Source organism: Acartia tonsa, chromosome 4 (genome assembly GCF_053477335.1).
Source record: "Acartia tonsa isolate MP-2025a chromosome 4, ASM5347733v1, whole genome shotgun sequence".
Lineage (NCBI taxonomy): Eukaryota > Metazoa > Arthropoda > Copepoda > Calanoida > Acartiidae > Acartia > Acartia tonsa.
In genome coordinates, this window is record NC_137263.1 from 29,461,400 (window position 1) to 29,489,352 (window position 27,953).

A 27,953-nucleotide genomic window follows, 5' to 3' on the forward strand; every position below is an offset into this window, starting at 1 on the left:
CAGTTTTTTTAGCCCGTGCCTACGGCACCTAGGGGCTAAAAAACTGGTTTTAATCTTATAATTGTACATTCTATAACCGCAGAAAGCCGTTTATAATACGATGCGAGAAATAACTATTCTCGTATTCATTTGAATCCGGTGGATAGGAACCGGTTCTCATGAATACGAAAAAACTATGTCTAGCATCGTATTATATCCAGTTTTCTACGAATATAGAAATGTACAATCATAAGATTAAAACTAGTTTTTTTAGCCGGTGCCTTCGGCACCACGGGGCTAAAAAAAACTAGTTTTAATCTTATAATTGTACATTCTATATCCGCGGAAAGCCGTTTATAATACGATACGAGAAATAACTATTAAAATATGGTTCGATTCTCGGAAGTGAATTATAGAGAACACCAAGACATTAATTTTTAGGACATGTAGCACCTAATTTTTTTTTATTTAAAAAAAAAGCCTTTTAAAATATTGCTAGAATCCGGAATCCGAATCCGGCAAAAATAAGAATCTGGAATCCGCCATTTTTTGGACGGATTCTTGTAAGAATCCGAATCCGGTCTAAAAATTTGACGGATTTCCATCCCTAAATAATACATAGGTTGTTTAGAATTTCGTGGATTTTACAAAAAGTGGTTTGTAGATTTTTTACAATATTTAGTATTGTTTTTACAATTTTTAGGTAAGGTTAGGTTAGGTTATATGGCTAGGGAGCTGAGCACCCGCGGCTAGGGGGCCGAGTTCTGCGGCCATGATCATTATTATCAGTTTAGGCTATTTTGTCCCAGATCCGTTTTAAATATGGGAATCATACAAAAATGAGTTTTTTGAACTTCTCTAAATTGGCGGGCACAGGATGCCAGCAAACCTTGTAAAGAGCAAAAAGTATTTTTTACTATAACAAAGCATTTTATGTTACCCTGTAGGTGTTAAAGTAAATTTTAGGTTCCAGACATGATCCTCAGGTCTCCCGCAATCTTTAAACGGCACCTGTTGTGACCGCAATTTTTTACTTCAAATTTATATGACATTTTAAAATTTCATGAAAAACCGTATTTATCCCGCCGACTGTGGCTACTGGCAGCTGCCGCCGCCAAAATCTAAGTTTTTGTGAGATTTCTGGAAAAATTGTTCTTCTAGCTTTAAAAATAAGAAAAATGCAGCCGTTTGATGAACTTGTTGAATAACTTCGTTTAGATATTAAGAAATAAGAGTGAAGAGAAGAAAGATTTATTCATATTTTACAGAAAGCAAGTAAATCAAGCAATATGTTTTAAGTCCCACAAATATCCTTTACAATATATATTTCTCAAGTGATAACATCAGCAATGTAGGCAAAGTAAAAATGAAAAATCGGAACTTGAAAAATAAATGCAATCCAAAATTTTTTTCCTCAATATTAAAGATTTGTGTTTTTTTACGTTAGGGGTTAAGAAAAGATTTTTTTGACTTTTTTAATGAAATTTACAACTGACCAAAAATTTTAATCGAAAAATTTATAAAATTTAACAAAATTAATTTAAATCCTTGTGCTATTTGATTCCTAAAGTCCCTTAATTAATTTGCTTAAGGAAGATCCGAAGCAAAGAAAAAGTTTCTTTAATCATGATAAATAAAAATTATATTTTTAGTTTGCCTTCAATCCTATTATGTAAATGAATGCACCCCGGGATGCCAGGATAGATGCTTCATAACTAGGAAAAGATAAACAGACCAACATAAAATTGTGAGAGAGGAAAAACACATTATGTTAATCTGCTCGTCTTATTCTAGTTTTAACATACGTTTCTCTTTTTTTTTTGTAAACCATATAAAAAGGCAAAGTAATATTATTACTCTACTCATTATTTTGTAATGAAACGAGATCAAAAAAAAACTATAATCATATAATACTAGCACCTTTCACAAAATAAAATGTACTCTATTTGTCGTTGAGACTTAAACACAACTGTTAAAGCTTATTATTTATAAATACATTTGAAGTATTAAAAAAATAGATGGAATAGATAAGAATTAAACACTATACATATTTATTAATCCTTAGAGATAAGATAAACATTAATCTGTCAACTTCAAAGAATTATTAATTTTTAACAATTTATACATTAAAAAAAATATTCCCTGATACAAAACTTTAATTACATTTTCTACAATTTAATTTCCTCAATTAAATAATGTTTCCATTAAAGAAAAAAATATCTTGAATTTTCTGTTATATTAAAAAGTAACTAAAGTTCAGTATTTTGGAATATAATTTTCACGGTTCAGATTAATATTAGGCGAGAAATACTATCTAAAGTACATATTCCGTATACATCTAAATATTTCAACAAATAATATGCATTGAATTGTTAGTTACATTTCATAATTAAATTACATTTTTTGGTTACTGTTTTATTTTAGTTGCATTTTACTTGAATATTATAAAGCGACATGAATAAACCATTTTTGTATACATTTTTTAAACCATGGATAACAGAATTATTTGAACAAAAAATCAAAAATGCTACCTATAAAATTAAATTAACCAATGAAAACATTTACATACAAAAAGTTTCAATTCATATATATTAAAACTATTTTTTCTAAGATAGAAAAAAGGTTTATTTTGAATATAAATAAAAAATTTACAGAACAGAAAGAGATAATTTACAAAGGGTTAAAAAGGGAATTATTAAATATTAGCAAGTTAAAAAGCAAGAAGGGGGTTAATCCATAATAAGCAGTGATATAGGGAGCTAACTTCAGATTTGTGCTTTTATGGACCCTAAATTACTTTTTAAACATTCCCAATCGAAAAATCCTCAAACACCGGGAAATGGTTGTGAAATATCCCACCACCTCCCATAGTAAAACTTCCACTTATGTTTTATCTCCCTAAATAATCTCTTTCAAAAAAAGATTTGCAAATACTTAAAACCTAGAAAAGCAGCATCTTGTGCAAAATAAAATACTTTTAAGTTTTCCAGCAGTTAACAAAACTTCTCTAGATTAAAACTTGGCAGTACAAAAAAATGAAAAAAAAAGAATTGTTAAGATTAAGAATCTTGCATTGTAGAGAAAAGAAGTGAGCCATTCTTATTCTTTGTGCATACAATTTTCCTGCCATCAAGGAGAAAAAGATAAAAATATCTAAAGAAACAAATGGAATATTTAAAATATGACCTGACATTATCAAAATAGCAATACATTACACTCAAAGTTAAAGCTTAAAAGTGGATGTCAAAATTTACTTTTCGTTAAATTTTCAATCATTTATGGTGAGTGATATTTATGTTTTAGTAATTACATTATTATTCTTAAACAATAAAAATAGATAACAAAAACAATAAATTGCTTTAAAACTAGATGTTAAATACCAAGAAAGATTAAAATTTTAATAAGTGATGTTTAATTTATTTTTGATTATTGCTAATCTTACAATAAAGATATTAATTGAAAGATAGAGTGCTTAGTAAAGTAAATTTAATTCTATAATCTTTCTTTTTTTAACTTTATAAAAAAAAGTTTAACATTATAATTAATAGAAGGTTAGTATGAATTATTAATCTATTTGTTAATCTTATCATTTTCCTAGAGCACTCTAGGTTATCTCTATTGGTTTGAATTAGAATGAGATAATATCATATGATTTTAAAGATGATAGAACAACGTACAGAATCCATAGAAGGATGAAAAATCCACCGGATACATACTTCATAACTGTAATAAAACATAATTATTAAATATACTGATTCCTATTACAACAAGGTACAATATTATACGCAAAAAATCGCTATAATCAAGTCCTAAAAATGTAAGTATGTATGTCCCTGGACGGTATCCTTTTTCAACAAAATCATTTACAATTTTGTTTAGTTTTATCCATTTATATTCTGCTTTTTCAGTTTCAACCCTCTACAAGTGTTAATATTCGTTTGTCCTAATGTTTTTAAGCTTCGCTTTTATGGATGTTGTCATCCTTGTTTAATAAAGAAATCAACTCACCGACATTGCCTCCCAACTCTGCTTTGCCAAACAACGGCAAATACCTCCTGGCAATAATGAAGGTAATGGCAATTAGCGCGCAGATGGTGTAGAGGGTGACGCTGAAGCCCAATGCACCAGCCTCAACCACAAATCCAACTTCGGGATCCTAAATATATCAATATTGTAACATGATCACGATCATACATTATAAAAAGTAACAGGATCTGTGTCTGTTTGGATTTGGACCGCTGATCCGATATCTTTCTTCTTTACAGTGTAGCTATTTATAGGTCCTGGAAAGGTTGATATCTATTTTGAAGGAGTGTACTTACACTCTCCCAAGAGAAATCGCCCCTTGAAAAAAATGCCCTTCTGATTACTTTCTATTTTTAAACTTAAACTTTAAGTGTGGAAGTTTGACCCCCTCCTCACCTCAAGGGGTGTAGCTGCTAGTGAAAAATATAGACCAACAACTAGATTGTGGACAAATATACAGTAAAAACAAAGTACAGAGACCACAAAATATGCAAAAATCATATTTATTGCAGCTTTTAACAGAGATGGAGTTACATTTATAACATGTGTTGGTTTACTCTTAACATGGATATTGTTTACACAAGAACAAAACTGTTAAAGATTACACTTTTGAAGTATCCTATAATATAAAGTGCAAGTAGCGAAGGATCCCGCTAACCGCTGAACCGATATGGTTCTTCTTTACAGTAAAGCTTTTTATAGACACAGGGGAGGTTTTTAAACTATTGGAGAAAATAGTTTTTGTACTTTTGCTTTTTAAAACCCAAATTGAAATAGGTGGGGTTTCGATTTTTCCCCTACTACCTTAAGTACCCCTTGAGGCTTTTAGGGGCTTATCCGCTAGTATTTAATAAAGCGGAAACAGCTAAAGGAAAACTGCAAAACTATTTTATAAAAAATCTTCCTTTATCATATTAAAAATCTTCAAAGATGATATCATATTTTTCGTTTATCAACATTCTATAATTTTAGCGCAATTCTTTATTTGTTAAATAGTTTTTACTTCTTCCAACAATTCAAAAAACTTTGTAGTGCTTTCTCGTCATTTGCATGTCCCTTGGGAACTCTAAACGTTGGTCTTAAAATTTTTTCTGTCCGTCCATCACCATTAAACACAATTTGAAGGTAAAGTAATTAAAATTACCTTAACTGCCCAGTAAATGGAAGCAATGAGCCATGGGATGCCGAGGCCCATAAATACATTAACAGAGTTGCTGCCGGTCACATTACCCACAGCGTTATCAGCATACTTCTCACTCACGGCCGCTGTCTTGCTGGCAAATGTGTCAGGTAGAGAGGTGCCAAGAGCAACAAAGGTAATGGCGGTCACTTCGGGCTTCAGACCGACCAGGCAGCCGAAAATATTGGCGAGATCACCAACAACTATGACAAGGAGACCGATCATGATGAGAGAGACAGTGAAGCAGAGCCAGCCACCAGCCATTCCAGGGGGAGGTATCAGAGCAAATATCAACTAAAATTAAACATTGTTGACTCAATAAACAAATGACACGGAAAGATTGTTTCTATCTGATTACATGAATATCACAATTATTGTTACTTAGATCTTCGACATTAAAAAAAAATGAGCATTTTCGATACTCATGCTTATGGGCTCAAGTATTCTAACATGTGTTGCTATAGAACGGTGACCGAATTAGCAGTCTTTAAGTATGACACACTTTGGATCAAACTTAACCCCTTATCAACCTTGGCAAGAAGCGGATGATTAAACCTAACCTTGAATCCGAATGTAAGGAAGTGCATAACATAGTCCCCAGTGGTCGCGTTCTCCAGGTCACCTCCATTAACCACCATAGCATCCTTGAGCTGTTGTGCCCATGTTTCATTGTGAACACGCATACCATCCACATTAGCGTTGGTCATCAGCAACAGCTTACTCATCACACTGTTGAACTCGTCGTCGTTGGTGATGGTTACTGCGGTGCGCTTCACCTTGCCAAGCTTAGCCCCCTCCGTAACCTCCACCAACTCAATCTCAAACATTTCATCCTTCTCTGGCTCCAGATCGTTTACAATGGGAATGCAGATGTCGCGCTGGGTCTCGCCATGCTTGAAGGTCAGTTCACCCTCGCCGCCGGTGTAGTCCTTGCCGTGGATTGCGGATTTGTCGACAGTCCGCCATTTTACTACGACTTCGCCGTCAGCACCGTTTTGCCTACGTTGGAAATGGTTAGAAACAGCTATACTTTATTCTGCTACCCAAAAGTTTGAAACCATAAGGCAACGAAAAATAATCTTCCCCCCAAAGAAAACTTAATGAAAAATATTTCATGTTATCTTTAGAAAACTTTGTGGACCTGTATAATTTACAGTGCATTGTTCCCTTCCTCCCTGAATGGTATAAACAGTACTCAGGAACAATTGTGTTGTTTACCTGATAACAGAGATCATGGCATCTCCACAGCTCTCCTTGACAAGGTGACCTCGCTTCTCAAACTGGAATGTACCAGGCTCTGATACAAAAAAAAACATTACAATTAATAGTATCAAATTTATATAGATTTAATCTTTAGTTTCAGTAGTATGCATTTCAATAAACTTAATAGAAAGCAATTAATCAAATTGGAAAAATAATGAAATGAGAGTAGCTTTGCTACAAAATGAGTCAGCGCATTACCGTCATCGTTAAGAATAATGATCTCCATGATGGAGGTTCTGCCGAGTTTGACCTCCTTGTGGTCGTCGTTGCTGAGCAGGTTCAACTTGAGGAAGAACTCCTCATCCGGCTCCCACTGGTTGTCGTCAACAATGGTTATACCAATCTGAAATTAAACTTTATTTTAAATATGTTTAATTTAATTTCTCGTATTCATTCGAATCCGGTGAATAGGAACCGGTTCTCATCCAACCGAGAAAAAAAATATGTCTAGCATCGTATTATATCCAGCTTTCTACGAATATAAAAATGTACTATCATAAGATTAAAACCAGTTTTTTAGCCGGTGCCTTCGGCACCTCGGGACTAAAAAAACTAGTTTTAATTTTATAATTGTACATTCTATATCCGCGGAAAGCCATTTATTTTACGATGCGAGAAATAACTATTATTTTTTTAACAGTGCAAGGTAACAACCAAGGATCTTAAGGGAAAAGTTTATGGAATATGAATTGATATTTACATCCCCAATAAGAGAAACTAAATTTTTCCTACTCTAGATTGAAATTATTAGTTAAAAAGTTTTGGACATTATTAGTTTGGAACCAGTCAATCATTATTATTTGAAAAACTCTAATTGTTATAACAAACGAATAAGATTGAGTGGTTATACATTTTTGGGTATAATGAAATTTACATCTCAATTTACTTAACACTCAACTTTTATTCTCAAGATAAATCTGCTTTTTATGCTCAAGAGAGCAGCAAGGAAAAATGTGTGAAACAAAATTGAAAGAAAATATATTTATCAATCTTTAGAGATAAATCACTCTTTTTGCTCAAATTTTTTTGCACAAACTTTGACAAAACTGGACAAAAATTGAAAAAAAATGCAATAATTGAAATGTTGCAAGATTGATTGTTTTTTAATATATTTTGTAAATTTTAATGCTGCTTCAACCAATGTTCAAATTATACAAAATTTGCAATGAATAGTCGTATACAAATTTAAAGGGAAATAATTTGATATAATTCATGGAATAAATATATTTCTGAATATAAATTTAGTTTTGAAAAACATGATTTTCCATTTCAAATATGACAGTTTTAATTTCAAATTGCAACTTTCTCCATGTTTAGGAAATGATGATAATATTGGTTGATTTCTAATGTCACCAGTGAAGACCAATGAAAAGTAGAGTGTTGACTTTTTGTAAAATTAAACCTAATTAGGGGGGGGGGGGGGGCGTAATTTAGGTGGTGGCACAGACAGGATGATTACACCACCCTCGTAATGTTTTTGATAGCACACTTAAATCAGAAAGAAGAAGAAATGTTGTGGTTTGTAATTTAAAATAACAAATTTCAGTTTTCAGTTAATTTAAATGTTTGAATAACATGTTTGAAGCCTAAGAACTTGCAGGGCTCTGCTCCTAAAGAATATTATTCCTGCTGCGGGGCGGGGCTATCATATCTAATTTTACTTTACCCGACAGCCTTTTGATTTTTGTAAAAAAAAAACTTACAAGAATCAGTGGTAAATATAAAGATAATAATTTTCTATTCAGATAAATATTCATTTTAAATTCCCCCAAATAATTTCATCCTTCATTTATTAAAGATTGATTCAGAAATTGAGAAGTTTATTTTCTTAACCATTTTGATTTAATAACACAATTCATCAAAGATATTTGTAAAATTAACTTTATTTAAAATTTTTCAATGAATTCGATAAAAAAAATCATTAAAATTAGAAATGAAATAAGTAATTCTAGATCTAAAAATCACAATTGTGCACTAAGCATGGGTTTTTAAAAATTCAAATCCTTTCACACAAGGTAATCTGACAATTTTAAATATAGAAAATTAAAATTTTGATGCAAAAAAGTTTCCTCTTGCAACAATCATTCCATTGCAAAAATACTAGAGTAAATATTCATTTATTTTGCTTTGTCGATTTTTTACATAATAAATACATCCATTGGACTGGCGAACATACATCCATTGTTATCGCTCGATCATTTAATACCTTGGGATGTAAATATTCATTTAAGAAAATAACCTATTTTCAAATTGTATTTAAAATAGATCTCACATACCTTCCTTTGATTTGCGTTTTAATATTTAAGGATTCAAGAGTATAAATATAAAAGTACATTCGGTGAAATTTGATAAGTTTAAATGGACGCAAATATTATGTAAAATTGCAATTTAAATCGTTTAAATTTGTCTCTTTTTGAAAAAAAATTACTTATAAATCACTTAAAGTATCTAATATCAAGGATCTCCAAGCTTTTTTTTATTTAATAACGGGTATATCCAATTTAATACCAAAGATTTTGAGGGTGCCTATGCCACCCCCTAATTCGTTTTAGGGAAGGGGGTCATCAACCTTTCATCCCCCCTCCCTTCGACGTCACTACAGTTCGAAGTGAAATACAAATAATCTCTATAAAGAGAGGGAAAATCTAGGCAATCTGTGCCGTATGGAAGATATTGAAAATGGTGAACAAAGTTGGTCATGATTTAAACTTTAAACATTTGGAAACAAACAGATAAAACTTTATACGATCTCAAGATTAAGATTCACTCAGGAAATAGAATTCTTGTAATGTTAAATTATATTTAAAATAAAATGCTTTTAGAGAGATTTTTAGTATCGCTCTGATTTATTTTCAGTGGAATAGGACCGGTTCTACCTATCCATAATAGAAAAATGCAAGGTGTTTGTATTATATACAATTAAATATCTCATGGGGAAAAAATAAATTTGCGCTGTTACTTTTTTTAAGAACAGACAGTACACCATAGTTACTTAATTTAATGTATTTTTAAGAAAAATTCTTACCTCCTTTTCAGTTTCATTTGGTTGGAAGGTGAGAATTTCATCAACTTTAATATAATCATTTCCTTCTGTAGCTGAACCATCAATAGTCTCAACTCTAAATAAATATACTAATTTATTTACATACAGGGTGTTTCAATAGAAACGTTTTTTTTTAAATCCTAATTATGCATAGAAAGTAAAAAACATTATATAAAATGCTTTATATATTTGGAAAACCTATTCTGGGACATTTATGTTTCAAAAATTTAAAAATTATTTTTTCAACAAGCTATGCCTTAAAAACCGGTTTTTCCAAAGACCTTATTTTTGAAGATTTACAGATTTAAAGATTGTGGAAAATATGTTCACAATTTTAAAATTCAAATTGCGCGGCTTGTATTAATAGTAGAAAAACGTTATGCATATCGTTGGAATTGTCATAAACTTTTTTTTTTGGAAATATAAGTGCCATTTTTTTGCTATTTGTAGTTTAGGAGCTATGTGATAAAATGTTCCAACTTACTTAAAACTTTTCAACCTTTCTCACAATTTTCAACGTAGCTCCTAAACTACAAATAGCACAAAAATGGCACTTATATTTCCAAAAACTAGAGTTTATGACAATTCTAACGATATGCATGGCGTTTTTCTACTATTAATACAAGCCGCGCAATTTGAATTTTAAAAATGTGAACATTTTTTCCACAACCTGAATTCCGTAAATCTTCAAAAATAAGGCCCTTGGAAAAACCGGTTTTTAAGGCATGATTTATTGAAAAAATCATTTTCAAATATTTGAAACATAAATGTCCCAAAATAGGTTTTCCAAATATATAAAGCATTTTATATAATTGTTATATTTTCTATGCATAATTAAGATTTGAAAAAAAACGTTTCTATTGAAACACCCTGTATTTAAACTAAATGTCCATCGTAGCGGCTGCGCTCATTGAGGCCTGTAGGGGATTTTAAAAAAGAGAGGAGGTCAGCCTACCACAATTATTTTTTTAATTAAGAAGAGCGGAATATTTTTCTATGATATATTTCTCTTGGGAGGTTTCAAATACCCTTCCGTTTAAAAGAATACAAACTTGACAATGACTATGGCAAGCTTTTAGTGGTTAGCAAGATATTTTGGTAAAGACATAGGTACAAACATGTTTTATTTATTAGAATGAAACATAAAAAACCTAAAATTGGTATGATTTAGAATCTGTGTTCTGATCAAAGAAAGTGATAATTGCATGAAGTACATTTAACGAGTTTAGGTACTTTGAGTAGTGAATTTTTAATAGTTATTTCTCGTATCGTATTATAAACGGCTTTCCGCGGATAAAGAATGTACAATTATAAGATTAAAACTAGTTTTTTTAGCCCCGTGGTGCCGAAGGCACCGGCTAAAAAAACTGGTTTTAATCTTATGATTGTACATTTCTATATTCGTAGAAAACTGGATATAATACGATGTTAGACATAGTTTTTTCGTATGGATGAGAACCGGTTCCTATCCACCGGATTCGAATGAATACGAGAAATAGTTTTATACAATTCGATAAATAAAGGTTATCCATTGAGATAATTGAAACAAAATTTAACTTTAACCAGGCGATTTTTATTTCACGTCCAAAAATGTCTAATTTGTGAAATAAGAGTCACATTTTCAAAAAATGATTCCAAGCATAGGTTAAAAGCCATCTAACATATATAATTTTGGATAGCCATATAAATGCATATATCACAAGAATTTCAATTGTTGATATTTTAAAACTACATGGTAGAAAATTGACATAGATGTAGTTTAAAACATTAAATAAATATGCGGTTCGAATAGTTCAAGTTGAAATACATGTCATGCAACTACCCCTTTAATGATACCAAAAAAACTAAGTTATACAAAAAACTTTGGAGGGAAAATTAACATCTGTTTAGTTTGAGGTTTCTTTGGTGCAGTTTTAATATGTTGTAAATAGGCATGGCAGAAATGGATTTGCAAATTTGTTCGAAAATATTAAATGAATTGTGGCATGATTAGAAAATAGATATATTCATGTTTAGGGAAGAAAAGGTTCTTATAATAAAAGAACTTATATCAAAGCCAGTATTACTGTTTACAAATCTAAAGCTTTGATATTGACACTCATGCGTTTTCCACTCCAAGGTTTGTCGTTCATATGGTTGTCCGGGAACCAAATTTCTAACCGTTAAAATTAAGCAGGAAAACTTTGTGTGAAGAAAAGTATAAATAGATATTTTAAATCATATTTCAGTGTTTTGGTAAATATATTCAATCATCTAATATCAGATTTGTCCCCTTCATTTCTATACCCTAAAACTTTACATCTAAGCATGCATTTATTTAAATAATTTTTCATACCTCCATTTTTGGCTTGAAAAGATTTTTTGGCTCCGACTAGGACAGTTTTATGGTGAGGTGTGGGATGTTAATAAATATAGAAGATCTAGATACTTAATAAGTAAATTGGACCAAAAGAACACATTAAAACAATATATCCGTACATATTTTATAAGTTATAAATTTATTGAAGTTCCTAGGATAAAGCTAGCCCTAAAAAAATTTTATTGTCCAAAAGTTTCGTCGCTCATTTTATTAGATCAAATCATATGTGACTCATTATTGCGTCTGATAAACCATCTAGGATAATATATCTATTGGGATGTTATAATCCTTAGTAACCACAATTTACATTAAGAAAACAAGAATAATCACAATCATTTGGGGCAATTAAATTAAATTTTTGGAACAGGGTAATATCAAAGTAGATATAACATATCAAGCAAAAATGATTAAGTGCAATTTTTAAAGTTTCAAAAATTTAACGTCAATCTACCAAGGACACAAGCTAAGCTTTATAGAACACGCAACAGTGTGTTAAAAAAAAGAAGTAACAAGTTAAAACATATACATCTTGTAAAATTTTAAATTCTAATGATTAAAGTTAATGGATTGAGTAAAATTTTTCGGGGCTATAGTACTTACACATCCAGCAAATTTACAGTTGATGTATTTTTGGCAAAATTTTTCTTCCTTTTTCTCATGTCATAAATACATCCAACACTGGCAAAAATACATCCAATATTTTAATACATATGTCAAAAATACATCTGACACTGTCATTTACACATCCATACTTTTTCAATCATATGTCATAAATACAACCAACACTGGCAAATATACATCTAGATTAATTTATAAGAATATTTATTTACAATTAATTAGGTTTTGCACAGTATGTATAGCTTTAAGTCAGAGATTTCAAAAAGACAAATGTTGTTAGATTGCCTCAATTTTCCGGTTTAAAAAAGATACCTATTAACAAAGATAAAAAAAATGTTATTTTAACAAATTAAAAGTAAGAGGAAAGTAATAAATTTCCTTTTTTTTCTATTAATGTTGTCCATTATGTTGTATAATTATTTACCTGACTCTTGCAGTATTTGATCTGTTACCATGTCTGCAGATTAAAACTTTGAATGTTCCAATATTTTCCATGACGGCAGCGGAGGCTAAACAAATTATAATCAATAAATATGAAAATTTATATATAAAGTAAAGAAAGGATTTCTATGTGAGAAATGGGAAGTGATCTAGGTTATCTAAACGTCTGTTTCGCGTTTTTTAATTTCGATTTTCTTTGCCTTTTGATGTTGTTTGATTATTAAGAAGGTTGATTTTTAAGCATATTTTCTTGAGAGAAAATATTTAAAAATTACCTATCTTTTAATAAAAGTATATAAATGATTTGAACTGTTGACATCAGCAAATTTGACAGACAGAAATATATAGAATAGCAAACAGTTTTAATTGAAGTTAATATTCAAAAGGAATCAGTCTTTTGGGTTAATGTTTGTTGTTATATTGATTAAACAATTTCAAAATTAAATTTCTTAAAAGTGTATGTTTATACATATTTAATTAACTCATTTAAAGTATAGAATACAAAACACAAGGACGTACAAGCTTGGGGTTAATACTATGCGCGAAAATTGCTTTGAACCATGGCGTAATGTGACAAACACTTTGGTTGGTGTTCAAAGGTTTTGTCGGAGGGTTATACCCAACAAAGGTGCTTATATCCCTCCTACTAAAAAAACGTTTGGGGTAGAATTTTTACAGGTAGAGTTAAAACATGAAAAAAATATTATAATTTTAGATTTAATCACCCCTTTACTCCAAAGTTTTATTGCTAATTTTTCTTATTTGTTGGCTCAAAAACTTTGGTTACTTTATTGAATTTTAATTGGTTTGTTCCAAACTAGTAGGTAGTGTTCAAACTATTTTTATATAAAAATGAGTATTTTTGTTTATCATTATTTGGTATATTAATTGTTTTATCCTGATAATGATGAAGTAGCTACGCTAATAGAAATTTTAACAGGATTTTGTTTAATATTACTAAGTAATTCTTATCTTTAGACTTCTAATTTATTTAGAAGGCCGACTTTATTCATTTAAAATAAAAACTCATTATCTTAAAGAAAATACAGCGATGACGGCATAAACAAATATTAAACTATTACGTTTCTGGCCTTAATAAGGAAATAAAATTAAATAAATTTAATCAACAATTTTACTAGTAAATGATAAAAGGTGGAATCAAATTCATATCAGTAATTCAACTCAAATGAATTGCATTGTCGAATATTTTTAATTTTTCTCAATGGCTTGATTTGTTTTGGTAAGATTAAAATAATTTGATACAATTTTAATCAAAAAATATGCGTAAAATGTCTTTTTTTTGTTATCTAGTTGTTATATTTATAATTAGACCAAATGAATTGGCGTTCTTCTTTTAAAACTATTTTTTTGAAAATTTTAGTACCCACCCCCCCCTCCCCCCTCTTCCCCCTGACAGAACAACTTTTTTAGGTTAGGTTTTAGGCTAGGGAGCCGAGCACTGCGGCTAGGCAGGCAAGGGGGCCGAGCGCTGCGGCTAGGCAGGCAAGGGGGCCGAGCGCTGCGGCTAGGCAGGCAAGGGTGGCGAGCGCCGCGGCTCGAGTTCATAGTTCTGTCATAGGGGGGGTACTCAAATTTTCAAAATTGAAAAAAATATTTCTAAGAGGATATTACCAATGCAATGAATTGAAAATGATTACTTATATCGAAAAAAAATATTTATTTCCTTGAATCAAAGACGTCCAGCCTTAATATAAGGTTAATATGAAAGTTTTTAAAGGTTTAGGGGGGGTAATCTAACGTGTTTATTTTATATTTAAGGGGTTAAATTGAGGAGTTTCCAAGTTTGGGGGGAGCAAACTCCACTGTACCTCCACACCCGCCCCATTGAACGTTCATGCTTAGAATTATAGTTTTAGAAATGTTTTTATAGTAGGCAATAGTTTACTAGTTTAGGCATATGAAATAGATATTGTAAATAAATCATAGGAAAATACCTCTTCTTTGGTTGGCTTATTATTAAAAATAATGCAATCTATATTTCTAAAACCGTCATTAAACAAGGAAGTGTCCGTTAAAATGACGCGTGCGTAATGACGCGCATAGAAAGACTTTATAGTTGTAGAGTAGCTGCACTTTAAAAATAGACTAAATCACAAATAAACAAATAATATTTAACTAAATTTTTTTCTATTTTCTAAAGTTGCAGAATAGGTTTCCTCTCTTGAGAATTAATAAATTTTCTTGAAAAAGAAGTAAAAGAAATATAAGAGATAAAGGACTAATTTGTCCATAGCTGGGATAGGATTGAAAAACATCATTTAAGATTTATTTCGATGCAACTAAAATATAATGTTGTGCTAATTTCACATTAAAGGTCGCTTGGATAGTTCAATGGACAACAATAAGAAATTACAAATAATTCTGCACATGGATATTGATAGAGTAGGTATTTGGGGAAGGATTATGTTATCGCCGGCTTACCGTTACCACTAATCCTTATTGACACTATACTTTCATCTAAAAGTATTTATATGAAAAAATTTACTATGTGATTATAGTTTTGCAAATCTAAGCATTTTAAAACACGATGTGCAGTTGAAATAAAAATATGCATATTTAAACCTAACATTGAAAACATAAAACAATGATATCTCTAATTGAAAGAGTTTTAAGAAAATAATATTATATTTGTCGCAATTTTGCAAAATCAATTTGCTGATATTTTTCCCAGAATTCTTCCCAATTACTTCACGAATAAAGAATTTTCTATGAATTGTTTTAGAAAGTACAGAAATATAGAAAGTACTCATACTTTGTAATTATGGGGATACGGATTTTTTTCATGGAGGGATGGGAAATTGGCTGTTGATTACTCTAGTCCCCCAAGTTTTGTAATTACGTTTTCTTCTTCCTCGGCTTAACAACTTTTATTGTATTTTGATTGGTTGGTTAATTAAGTTTAGTCTCCAAACGTTTCAACCACTGATTGTAATCTACAGAATTTTTGTGCGTCATCCTTGGGGATGTACTTTATTCTTTCAGATACCTGAATTTTTAAGAAATGAATACTACTCACATGCATGGAACTCAACAATGGCCTTGGAAGCATCTGAGTCAGGATAATCAATGTTGGGTAACTCATCATGTTCATTAATAGCATCATACACCTAAACATTTATATTTTCATTACCAATAATATTTTCTTCATATCTGTATACATCTAATGTCTAAATATTTTTTTATCTATTTCAAGGGGCCGCGATTTGGCAACTTAATTTGTCAGGGTAAACGCGGAGAAATAACTGGTTTTATGTGTTATGTAACATAAAAGTGAAGTGTGTGTTGGAGGAAAAATTCTAATTTGTTGCAAGAATCCTGGTCCCTTGTCCCTGGTGTATTTCTATCTTATCTATGTACTAATAACCTACTTCGAACTAACAAATATTTTAAACTATATTTTATAATTAATTAAAATAAAATTTGTTTTTGATTTTTTTTTTTTTATATTTCTAACAATGTCTTAAGTTAGTAAATTAGTAGCTACCCATAAACTAAAGAATATTCTTAAAATAAAATAAAAAAAATAAACATGAAATACTTACTGTTCCCTATTCCAAAAAATAAAATGAAATAATTGTGCATTTTAAAATTAAAGTAAACATAAACATAAGTCAGAAAATATAAAGCATCACAATAAAACACAAAACGAAAATCTTTTTAAAAAAATTTAATTCATGCATTTGTTTTAAATTAATTAATAAAAAGAATCACAAGCATGGTTAGCAAACTTCATGTATTGCGTTTAAATATATTTTAGGGTACAACCCATAAAATCCTAAAAAATCGTGTAAACATCAATAAGGTTTTATACGATCCTTTTTTGAAGTAAACCTAGTATACAAATAGGGAACGTGAAGTTTAAAAAGATTCTGAGAACTGAAAATGGACTGTAAATTATAGTAACCCCAAAAGTTTATAAACGCGTTCTTATATTCGTTAACTTAAATACTTAAATATAGATTTACAAAAGTTTATTTTAAGTATAAATTGAGTATGTATTTTATATGCATTTATGCATTCAAAGAAACTCAAAGCATAGAAAATTTTAAAAACAATACATAAAAAGTTAAATAAACAATGCAAATTTAAGGCATTTCTTACCATAATATGCGCATTTGAGTTTTTAAATTTAATTGACAAAAAAGGACGTAGTTACTGCTGAACTAGTAGGGCGAATAAAGGCCAGAGTAATTTTTAATCCCCCTCCCCCCCGCGAAAATCAACAGCCAACTCAAACAAAATTGCTATGCTAATTATCCAGCAGCCGTTAAAAAAATGTGTTGAATACTGTGTTAAATGGAAAAAACATATAAGCAATGTATTTCTGCTCTTCATACAAGAAGAACATTTGTAATTAAAGTTTTCCTATCTATTTTTCTGTCTGAAATTTAAGAATTTTGTTGCATACAAAATAACAAAATTAAAGAAAGGCCAATTTTTAAAATCGATATAATAATAAAATTTATTAAAAAGATACCAACAAAATATATTTTTTTAAATTGTAAGTTGCTTACAAGACTACCAAATAAATAAAAAAATATTAGTGCTTTAATAGAACTTCGGCAGTTCAGATTATTTTAGTATGTTAAGCAATGACAGTCAACTTTATATGATAATTTAGTTAAAATTCAGATCATTTCAAACTAATATCTGCCCCAAAAATTTTATCTTAACTTATGTTTAATAAAAAATTAGACACATTGGTTGATTTGTATGATGCTAAGATAAGTTTAGGATAAATAGAAATAACATAGACAGATATACACAAGGTGTTCAAAAAATGACAACAAGAGAAAATATGAAATTTATTTGTGGTTGCTTTTTTTGTCTCTAAAAATGGCTATTGATTAGAATATTGATTAGTAACAGAGTAACCACCCAATCACCACATCTATTTGAGATGTAGGCAAAAAAAACCTGATTTAGAAGTATTTTTTTTTACAGAAAATAAAGACCAGAAATGGGGAGGGGAGTTTGTACACTTAAAAAGAAATGCCATTTTGCACTTGATATACGTCCTTGCTTATTATTAACTTTCCATTAGTTTTTTAAAATACTATTATTAGATTAGATTTTTCTTAAAAACTTTGAAAGGGATAGTTGCACGAAGTGCATTTAACGAGTTGGGGGTACTTGTAGAATTGAACCTTTAAATGTTATTGTGGAATATGATATATATATTAAGAGATATAAGTTTTCCGGAATTGTAATGTAGGGAGTAGATTTGAAATCTGCATCAAATTTTAAGGATTTTTTATAAAATTCGTTTTTTGTATAATTCTTTATCTAAAAGCGGAAATACAAATTAAGTTAATTAATTTTGGGATCTGTGATTGGTGGATTTAAAAAATCTGCGCTCTGATTGGATGTCGTACATCATTCAACCAATTAGAGCGCAGGTAGTTTAAAATCCACCTATCCTATTGGTCAAAATTAATTAACTTAAAATGTATTTTCGCTTTTAGATAAAGAATTTTACAAAAAACGAATTTTATAAAAAATCCTTAAAATTTGATGCAGATTTCAAATCTACTCCCTACATTAAAATTCCGGAAAACTTATATCTCTTAATATACAGTGTGTTTTTTTTTATGAGCACTTTTTTGAAAGCAATTTTACCCCACTTATAGTTATCAGAATTTAATGAATAATGGCTCATTTTCTTCGTTTTTTAAGGGAAATTATGAAACAACAAAAAAAAATACAGTTTTTGTTGAAAAAGTACAGTAAGGTTGAAAATTAAAAACTTAGGTGTCAACATATAAAAATGGTTTTAGCGCATTTTTCTTTAAAAAATGGATTTTCTGTAGTCGACTTTGGGGGGCCAGTACTCCCTCCCTGGTTGAGATATGACCTTCAAACTTTGATATGTTCTAGTACATGTCCCTAATAATATCTGTATACATTTTTAGCTCTATATCTCAACTTTGAAGTGTTTAGCAGCCATTCTTGCAAAAGGTTGATTATTTGAGCATAAGAAAAATGCGCTAAAACCATTTTTAGATGTTGACACCTAAGTTTTTAATTTTCAACTTTACTGTACTTTTTCAAGAAAAACTGAAATTTTTTTTGTTGTTTCATAATTTCCCTTAAAAAACGAAGAAAATAAGCCATTAATCATTAAATTGTGATAACTATAAGTGGGGTAAAATTGCTTTCAAAAAAGTGCTCATAAATAAAAACACACTGTATATATAGGTTAGCCATGAAGATATTTCAAATAAAAATTATTTTTTTACCAGGCAGTTTTAGAGTTACTTCCAAAAATGTCTAATTTGTGTAGGTAAAAGTCATTATTTCAGTCTTGATATCTTTAAAACTACGTGGTAGAAAACTTAAATTCTTTCAAATATATGCCCTATAAATATAGTTTAAACCATTAAGCAGGAAAAAATATTTGGTTTTCAAAATTCAAGTTTAAATGCATTTCGTGCAACTACTCCTTTGATTTTAGACGTATTCTTTCTTGGGGCAATTGAAGAAACAACACCAAAAATATTGGGAATAAAAGAGAAATTCTTTAGATATTTTAGTGCATACATTTTTTTAACAAAACTGAGATAAATAACTGCAAATAACAAAGTTCTTGTTGTGACACCCTGTTTAATAAAACACTTGCAGAGAAAGAAACTAAACAAATAATAAGTTAGCGTATTTTCTCACTTTCATAAAGTAAAAAAACTTTGAAAAATATCTGATCAATTTCAGATTAAGATTTGTATTGCTGGATCTCATAATCCTTATTTAAAAGTAACAGTGTGTGTGTCTGTCTGTGCCGAAGGTTCTAACTAACTGCTGAACCGATGTAGCTCTTCTTAACAATGTAGCTTCTCATAGAAGGTTTGTAACTATTTTGGGGGAGGGTTTCACCACTCTCCAAAGATAAATCACCCCTAGGAAAAAAAAACCACCTCCCACCCAAATTTTTTTTTAATCGGAATTAGATGGGGTCGACTTCTCCTCCCCACCTCAAGGGCCCTTAGAGCCCTGTAAGCATTAGCAAATTTAAAAAGCAACAACCACTATTTACCAGACATCAAATAATTTATTGAATAATAATTGATTGCTGATAAGTAATCAAAACATAAAATAAAATAAGCAAATAATTTATTACCTATTTTAGTTATTCAACAAAAAAATTATTGTAAACATTATACCTATAGTTTATCTTAAGTATTTAAATAAAAAATGAAAGAAAAAAAGCCGAAAAAACCTCGAGTATGTTTATAAATATACCAAAAGTAAACAAAATATTTTCTTAAATACCCACAAAATAAAAAAATTTAATAAAATATTGTTGCAAACTACACATTCTCACAATCATTAATAAATCTATATGAGTTTACGTAAATATAAATAAAGAGCTTTATTAGTCCTAAGTATTATAATTACGTACAAAAAACATATTGATTAGAAGATGTAATAATATATACCAACAAAAATAACAAAGGATGGAAACATAATGTTAAGATCTCGTAAAACCAAATATCTATTACAGAAGTGTGCAGAAAGGGTGTGTAACAACCCCCAGTCAAAATACACCTCCCTTGGCAAGGATCTACATTTCCCTACAACAGCCTAGGAGGGGGTGGTGGGAGAGGTGAAGCCAAAAAAGCCACACCCTTTTTATTACTTAAAAGTATGTTGACTATGTAGGTTGGTGAACATTTAGGGGGTTGTATTACTATCCAGCCCCATGACCTAAAAATAACACCCCTCTTTTGCCTGTATCACACCACGTAAAGCTCCGAATTTTGTTTAAGGGATGTGTACAAATTTTCACTTCTTAATATATCTTAAACACTAAAAAAAAGTATTATCAACTTAATATATCCAAAACATTAAATTCAAAATTCGTCTCCCTTAATAAAATTTGGGGAAGCGCGAGGATCTAATTCATTGAAAAATTTCTGGGGGAGGTGGTACTCTAAACAGTGGGGTCCAAGTCCACCTCCCATAAAAAGAAAGTTACTATCCCTGAAAAAATCACAACTACAGTATTATCATTAGTGGGAATTTCCGGGTTAATATTAGCCTCCGATTAAAAATTTACTACCCCATCAAAATGAATACTTACAGTAGCCTTGCATGAGAACCTATTAAAACCAGAATATACCTAAGGGAACAAAAATTGTAAGAATGTGCAGAAAAAAAAAATTTAAATAAATATAAAAATGACCATGCAGCAGAAATGAGTGACAAGGAAATTAATATACATTGCAGCGCACAACAAGATCAAACTAAAATTAACGTTATTAAAGGTTACTGTGATAAAAAGTATGTAAATTTAGGTTGATGATGTGACTGGGCGCCTTGTATAGCATACACTACCTTCATAATACCATCATCCATCAAGGGGGGTTCCCCCTGCAGCATACACAACACAATCAGTCAAATTAACTACATAATTAAAGTCGCGTGGTACGGCAACCTTATTGCCTTAGCTTTGTAATTGTTATAAATATATTTTTTTTAATTGAAATAATATAGTTGGTCGACTGTCAAGAATGAATTCAAGTTTGAACATGTAAATGCATTTTACTATTTTAAAGTTGTCTTTGTGTATGTTAGACATAAACAAAGCATTTGATTGGAATAATTACACCCGCTGTTGCTTTCTAGTAAATACAACAAATATCAAAGTCTTTAATATAATTCAGTAATTTTCTGAGGACATTAAAGTCAATAAACTTGTTGTAATTGAAATAATTACAATTATATTAAGTTAAATGACAATTATTATAATTTGCACATAGCGTATAGAAGAACACTGCACTTCTAAAAGCTAAAAAATTAAAGATTATTTTCTTCAAAAATATGATAAACATCCATTTGTAAAATAATCTTTGAAAGCTTAGGTGCAAGTAAAAATATCATGAATATTTCAAAACGTGTTGGGCAGTTTTAAAAATCCTAAGCAGAAAAAAACAGTAGGCAATATATGTGCTTTGACATTATTAAATCTACTTTTATGATTAAAGTGTGTTCAAGTCATATTTTTTATTAATGTTATTTGTTCTCATAAATATGTTATTTCAAAAATCTGTAAATTGTAAAAAAAATTAATATGGACTTAGTATTATAAAAAAAATATTTTGATGAAACGGCTGAATTATAAATTGACTAAAGCACTATATTAATCATTAATTCAATTTCCTTTATAAATACTTAAAGTAGTACATTTTATCATTTCATGTTTTCAAGAGTTTATAATGCTTGCAGTCAATTCATGAAAAGCCACCTAATCCGGATTATTAATGAGAGTTAGCTTATAAACAAAGTGTTACAAAGATGCAACTAGTATTCATTAATAAAGCAGATAACTCACCTCGCGTAATTTAGTGCTCATGTGTGAGCCAGGGTTGATCCTGCGACCTCCGGTAATGTTTCTGGTGGCTCCAATACGATACCAGATTCGGGATTTGGGCTGCGCATCTATAACCTAAATTTAGAATAAAAAATTATTTAAATTTTTATGGCAATTTGTATTTAAATGCCATATTAGAAAAGCATTGTTTAAGTGGTATTTAAAATAAAATTAAATGATTGACGCCTGAAAAGCTTGTAAATTTAAATCAATATAATTTCCAATTAAAAGAATTACTAATGTTAATACTATAGAGAAGGGAAAAAACCCAAATATTTTGTTCAATGTATTTGCTTTCATTTGTCAGAAAGAGACAAAACAGGAAATAAGTTGAAAGGTTGGTAGGAACAAACAATGTAGAAAAACAAATATCAACAAATTACAACATTGTAAGTCCAAACAGTGATTTGAGAACATTTTCTTCAAACATAATACCCCAAGATTAATATTCAGAGAATGAATCAATTTTTAATTTTTGGAATGGGGACTATGCAAGAAAGAGAGGAAGCAAGTGATCTTAGCAACTAACTGCAATGAGACGGAGTCGACCCTCCACCTTCAATTTTATTTATAAAAATGAAGAAAAAAAGTTTTTTCGAGGTGCGATTTTTTTCTTTTCCCTGGACCTATAAGTAGCTTTTCTTTAAAGGAGATAAATATCAGCTCAGCGATTAGAGAAATCTTTTGCTACAGAAAGACATACACAAAGAGAGACATGTATCCAGTTACTTTAATAAAAGAATAATTATTTTTTTGCTAATTATAGACATGGTAAAAAGAATATATTAATTTTGCTTTTGAATTAATAGGCATTGCAAAATTTATAATGTTGTTTGACAATTTGTTTGAGCTTCGTTTTGATGCATGTTGCTATTGTTATATTTTTTCCTACATACACACATCAAAAAGACCAAACATGAAAACTGTAATTTGTGACCGTAAAGTCATTTATTACCCAACAAAACAGAGGCTAAGTACCCAAATAATAATTTATTATTCTGCCAAGTATTCATGTTGTTATTCATTACAAATTATGTTTTTTTTTTATGTGGGCACAACAAAGTCAATACGAGTCCTATGGGGATTATAAAACAAGAACACTTTGAACATTTGCATTATTTACTGTATTGCTAAATCTATTGACATGTGGTTACATCCTTAGCATCTCGGAGAGGGAAGCAGTAAAATAGCTTAAAACCATCCTGGGACCTACGTAAAGTTTCCCTAACATTCAGAACTGAATTGATGCATTAGGTAGCGATACCATGCTACTTTATATCAGGGATAAGGGATGGGAAACGTAAGAAAATATTATTCCAGGCCTATTTTCCAACTAGGCCTAAAAAACTAGTTTCGGGATGACGCAGTAGTTAGATTTGAAAACTATGAACAATGATGAAATAGCTATTATATGAATGCAAAGAAAAAAAGTATAGAATAGAATTCAGGTAGTTGATTCCACAAAATATAATAAAAACTTTTCAAAGAACCAATTTGTTAGTGGCTTTAAGTAGAATCCCGTTAAGATGGTCATTATTTCGCCACCCCCCCCCCCCCCATTTAAAAAAAAGTTTTTTTTGAGATGGTTAAATCTGATTTATTTTCAAACATTTTAAGGAGGGATCTACTTCACCCCAAAATTTGTATTTAGAAATGAACACCGCTTTAGCCCCCCAGCTTTAATAAATAAATTAAGTAGATTTGAATAAGTACATGGGTAACATTCTATCAACAAATTGTTCCATAGCATACATATAAATTAAGAATTTTTAAAAAAATTAATTTTACGTTAAATATTAACAGAAAAGTTCAATTAAGTGTGCATTAATTTTTACCAAAATTAATGAAAAAATTTTTTTAACAAAACACAGTACACTTTTATTTACATATTGAACTAGTTTTGTATTTGTAATCATTTAGGTGGGTTATCAATTCCACATGAAATGTAACTTTTAAATTGTCTATGAGTTTTTCACATTGTTCTAAAGTATAAAATGTTGAATCCTACTCAGTCTTCAAAAAACGATCTCTCAATTTATGTTTTGCTATATGGACATTTATTAATGTGTAGGTTTAATAAAAAGTTGATGTGATTGAACGTCATATATATTGTTGTCCTTCTGATAGCAGAAACTTTCCATTGTTGTCTTTCTAATAGCAGAAATTTATGTTTGCTTGAATTAATTTAGCCAATAATGAACTGGGGGACGCGTTTGTTATTAATAATTGGTTAATGCTAAAAGCAAGTTTCAGGTTATTGGATATTGGCCTACAGCCAATGAGGAACTGGCGAAAATGAGTTGATTTTATAGGCAAAAAAGAAAAGTTGCCCCATCACTTTTAAAAGGAGGCTGAGACCTAATTTTCGGCCAGGTTTCCCATCCCTTATCCCTGCTTTATATAATAAAAATTCACATTACCAAGTTTTTTTTATTTGTTAAATAAATATTTTTGTAATTCTTGAATATTTAAAATTTAACATTTAGTTCGTGTAATAAAACATTTTAACTGCCATTTTACAGTCATGTCACATTTATAAAAACAATTTGAAGGAGGAGAATTGCTAAACAATAGAAATTAGAAAATACTGCCCCAGCAGATATATTTTTAAAAACAAGCATCAATCAGTAACAAGACTAGTCAACATTAAAACTGATGCATCTTTAAAATGAAAAAAGATTACTGTCCTTAAACACATAGAAATTATTATCTTAAACTTAAAGGCTAATAAAGTAAATTTAATATCAATATATAGCACCCTTGCCCTCTAAAATGATCTCAAAACCAATAAGAACTAACCAAAAATGTTTGTAACTGTCAATGACGACTGGAAAAAACATTCTTCTACTCCTTCTATTAAAGTTAAAGTTTTTTGTTACTGGACGGAAGTACAAATGGATGGACATCCAGCGGTAAGCGGACGTTCGTAGTGTTCTAGATTGATTAAGCTTGGTGAGGCTTTTAAAAAAACTGCAAGAACCATGCTTCTAGCCCTATAATAGCCCTTGTCTTGAAAGAAAGTTTCTTTGCCAGAAGTATTTACTCTGTGCCGTGGTCTTTGTTCAGATCATATATATTAAAGACAAATGTTTATTACAGTAATTTGGCAAGAATTTGTATTTCCTTTCTTTACTACAACCCTGGTATTTAAATTTAGATTTTGCGTATTTCTAGGACTATTAGCAGCTGAGTCCCTTGCATCTAAGGACTTTCAAAGATGTAGGAGAGATATAAAATAGCCTAATACACCATCCCAAGGATTAAATTTAAAAATAAAATATCATGAAACTATTTCTGTACCTATATGAAGCTTCTCTTAAAAGGAGAACTAAATCTGTTCAGTGGTTATTAAAATTTGTAGCTTCAGACAAAAAACTTAATTACTTTATATAAGAGATTTTTTCATTACCTTAGAAGCTGCAATTTTAGCGGCGTCGGCATCTGACAGCTTTGTATTCTTCTTTATATCTCTAATGAAGGAGACAAGCGCCTTCTTGTCAACCTTTCCGTCCTTGAAGTACTCCTTCTCTAGCATCTCTTCAGCTAAACAAAATATTCAATTGGTATTTTACGGAGCAGGGTACTTGGGACGTTCCTTTCTGCTAACTTTGCGCAATCACTTACAATATATGGTCTTTTAATAATTATAGATCTTATTTATGAATGCTAAAACGGAAACGGATAGAATTTCAGTAAATAAGAATTCTTGGTAGTTGTGGCAAATGCCCCTTTTTTTTTGGGGGGGGGGATCTATGATTACTTTAAGTAGACAAAATTGAACGTCCCATATGTTAGTAACCATTACCTCCAAAAGATTAAAGGTTAATCATGAAAAGAGACACAAAATTAAAAAGTTTTATTATTTTTTAAATCAAATATTAGAGCTTTTAGTTATTGTTATATCTTTGGATGCTGTGTCCCTTTTCATGTCAATAGCGTTAATGGAAAAAAAAATTGTTATTCTTAGTAAATTTTTAAAAAGAGAAATATAAGAGTTAATAGGTAGTGGGAATCATTAAAATTAGAACAAATACCTATATGTGACTTATCTTACTATATAAGTTTACTTATGGGCTAATTTATCTAGGTATATAGGTATAAAAACTTTTATGTGATTCTTCTTATTAATCTGAAAAACAAAAAGCAAACAAATCCATTACTTTTAACTTGAAAACTAGTTTTTTTCTGTTTTCTAATTGTTTTTCAAATTTTTTTCAGAGACAGTAAAAAATGATACTGAAGAATTATAAATAATAGAAATATCTAAATCCTAAAATTAAAGAAATTAGTTAGATTACCAATTATCAACCATTAAAACGATTGAAAGATTAATTTTCAAATATTTTTAAAATTTCAATCGTTTGAATAATATCCCAGAAATACAAATTCATAACAAATATAAAAATAAAATTGTGTTTAATCACGGCCAGGTAGGTGTCATATCTACAAAAAGTGTTGCATATTTGCTAAATAAAGCACACAATAGTAAATTCTGAAATTAAGGTGGATGGTGCAATTTGGGATGTAATAATAGGTTGCGATTAAGATGGATTTTGCGGACGTGATCAAACACAAATTGAAGTAAATGACATAAAATAAAATGAATAATCGTCTCAAATTACTATAAATATAAATCAGGACAATAAATTCAACATTATTTCAATAATAATCATTAAAATTGTAATCTTTAAATGCAATGATTAAATATGTAATATATAAAAAGTAAAGTAAAATATAATAAATAATCTTTTTTAATAACTTTGAAAATATTGTATTGTAAAAAAGTAAAAGGAGGATGTGCATGAGAAGGGGCTGAGCAATGAAGGGGGGGGGGGGTTACTCGAGAACCCTTTGACCAAAATTCAGCTAACTTTGGATTTAAGCTTCTATGGGGCCAAAGTTACTTATAAGATTATCGGCGACCGCCGCTCCTGCCGTTTACCGCCGTTTTTCGCCGCCGCAAAAAAATTTTGTAATGCATTACTCGCCGAATTTGGCAATTTGGAATCATTTGAGACCATGTTCCTTTTTCCAAAATTTTTTTCCCCTGTGGGGGGGACATTATTCAAATTCTCGTTTATCAAGGTATATCATAGCTTCAATACATCTCCTGTGCCTTTGAAGATATCGCAACAAAATCTGTTATGGTGGTTCAGTAAAAATAGATTAAAATAAAAAGCGGCGATTTGACCGCCGCTCCCGCCGTTTTCCGCCGCCGCCAAAAAAAAATATTGCATTTCTCGCCGAATTAGGAAATTTGGAATCATTTGAGACCATGTTATTTTTTTTCATTTTCCCTTATAACTAAAAATGACTAAGTCCAACCACAGGGTTAGTTATAAGGAAAAAAAACTTTGAAAACAATAACATGGTTTCAAATGATTCCAAATCGCCTAATTCAGCGAGAAAAGTAAAAAAAAATTGAGCGGCGGCAGAAAATGGTGGTTAATGGCGGTTTAAATGGCCGTTTTTTGGCGGCGGCGGAAATCGTCGCGAGCGGCGGTCAAATCGCTTCAAAAGCACAGGAGATGTATTGAATGTAAATTATACCCGGATAAACAAGAATTTGAAAAAAATGGCAGTCTCCCCCACAGGGTTAGTTATGAGAGAAAAATTTTTTGGAAAAAGAAACATGGTCCCAAAAGATTCCAAATTG

At 30.2% G+C, this 27,953-nt stretch overlaps 1 protein-coding gene across 5 annotated transcripts in view; it reads right to left on the reverse strand.

The window, feature by feature from the left end:
* Positions 1-1,214: 1,214 nt before the first annotated feature.
* Positions 1,215-27,953, reverse strand: part of LOC145316695 (sodium/calcium exchanger 3-like) — a 75,167-nt gene continuing 48,428 nt past the window's right edge. For 3 of the 5 annotated variants that reach the window (XM_080157393.1, XM_080157391.1, XM_080157392.1), the window contains exons 8-19: positions 25,707-25,840; positions 22,259-22,372; positions 21,262-21,297; positions 15,947-16,037; positions 12,893-12,977; positions 9,474-9,567; positions 6,647-6,791; positions 6,404-6,482; positions 5,746-6,184; positions 5,150-5,479; positions 3,988-4,135; positions 1,215-3,702 (exon numbers count right to left, since the gene is read on the reverse strand). In XM_080157393.1, the coding sequence (XP_080013519.1) occupies positions 3,608-3,702; positions 3,988-4,135; positions 5,150-5,479; positions 5,746-6,184; positions 6,404-6,482; positions 6,647-6,791; positions 9,474-9,567; positions 12,893-12,977; positions 15,947-16,037; positions 21,262-21,297; positions 22,259-22,372; positions 25,707-25,840 (1,790 nt within the window). In that variant the 3' untranslated portion in view covers positions 1,215-3,607. The remainder of the gene's footprint in view (positions 3,703-3,987; positions 4,136-5,149; positions 5,480-5,745; positions 6,185-6,403; positions 6,483-6,646; positions 6,792-9,473; positions 9,568-12,892; positions 12,978-15,946; positions 16,038-21,261; positions 21,298-22,258; positions 22,373-25,706; positions 25,841-27,953) is intronic. The other 2 variants (XM_080157396.1, XM_080157394.1) reach the window with 1 other exon arrangement.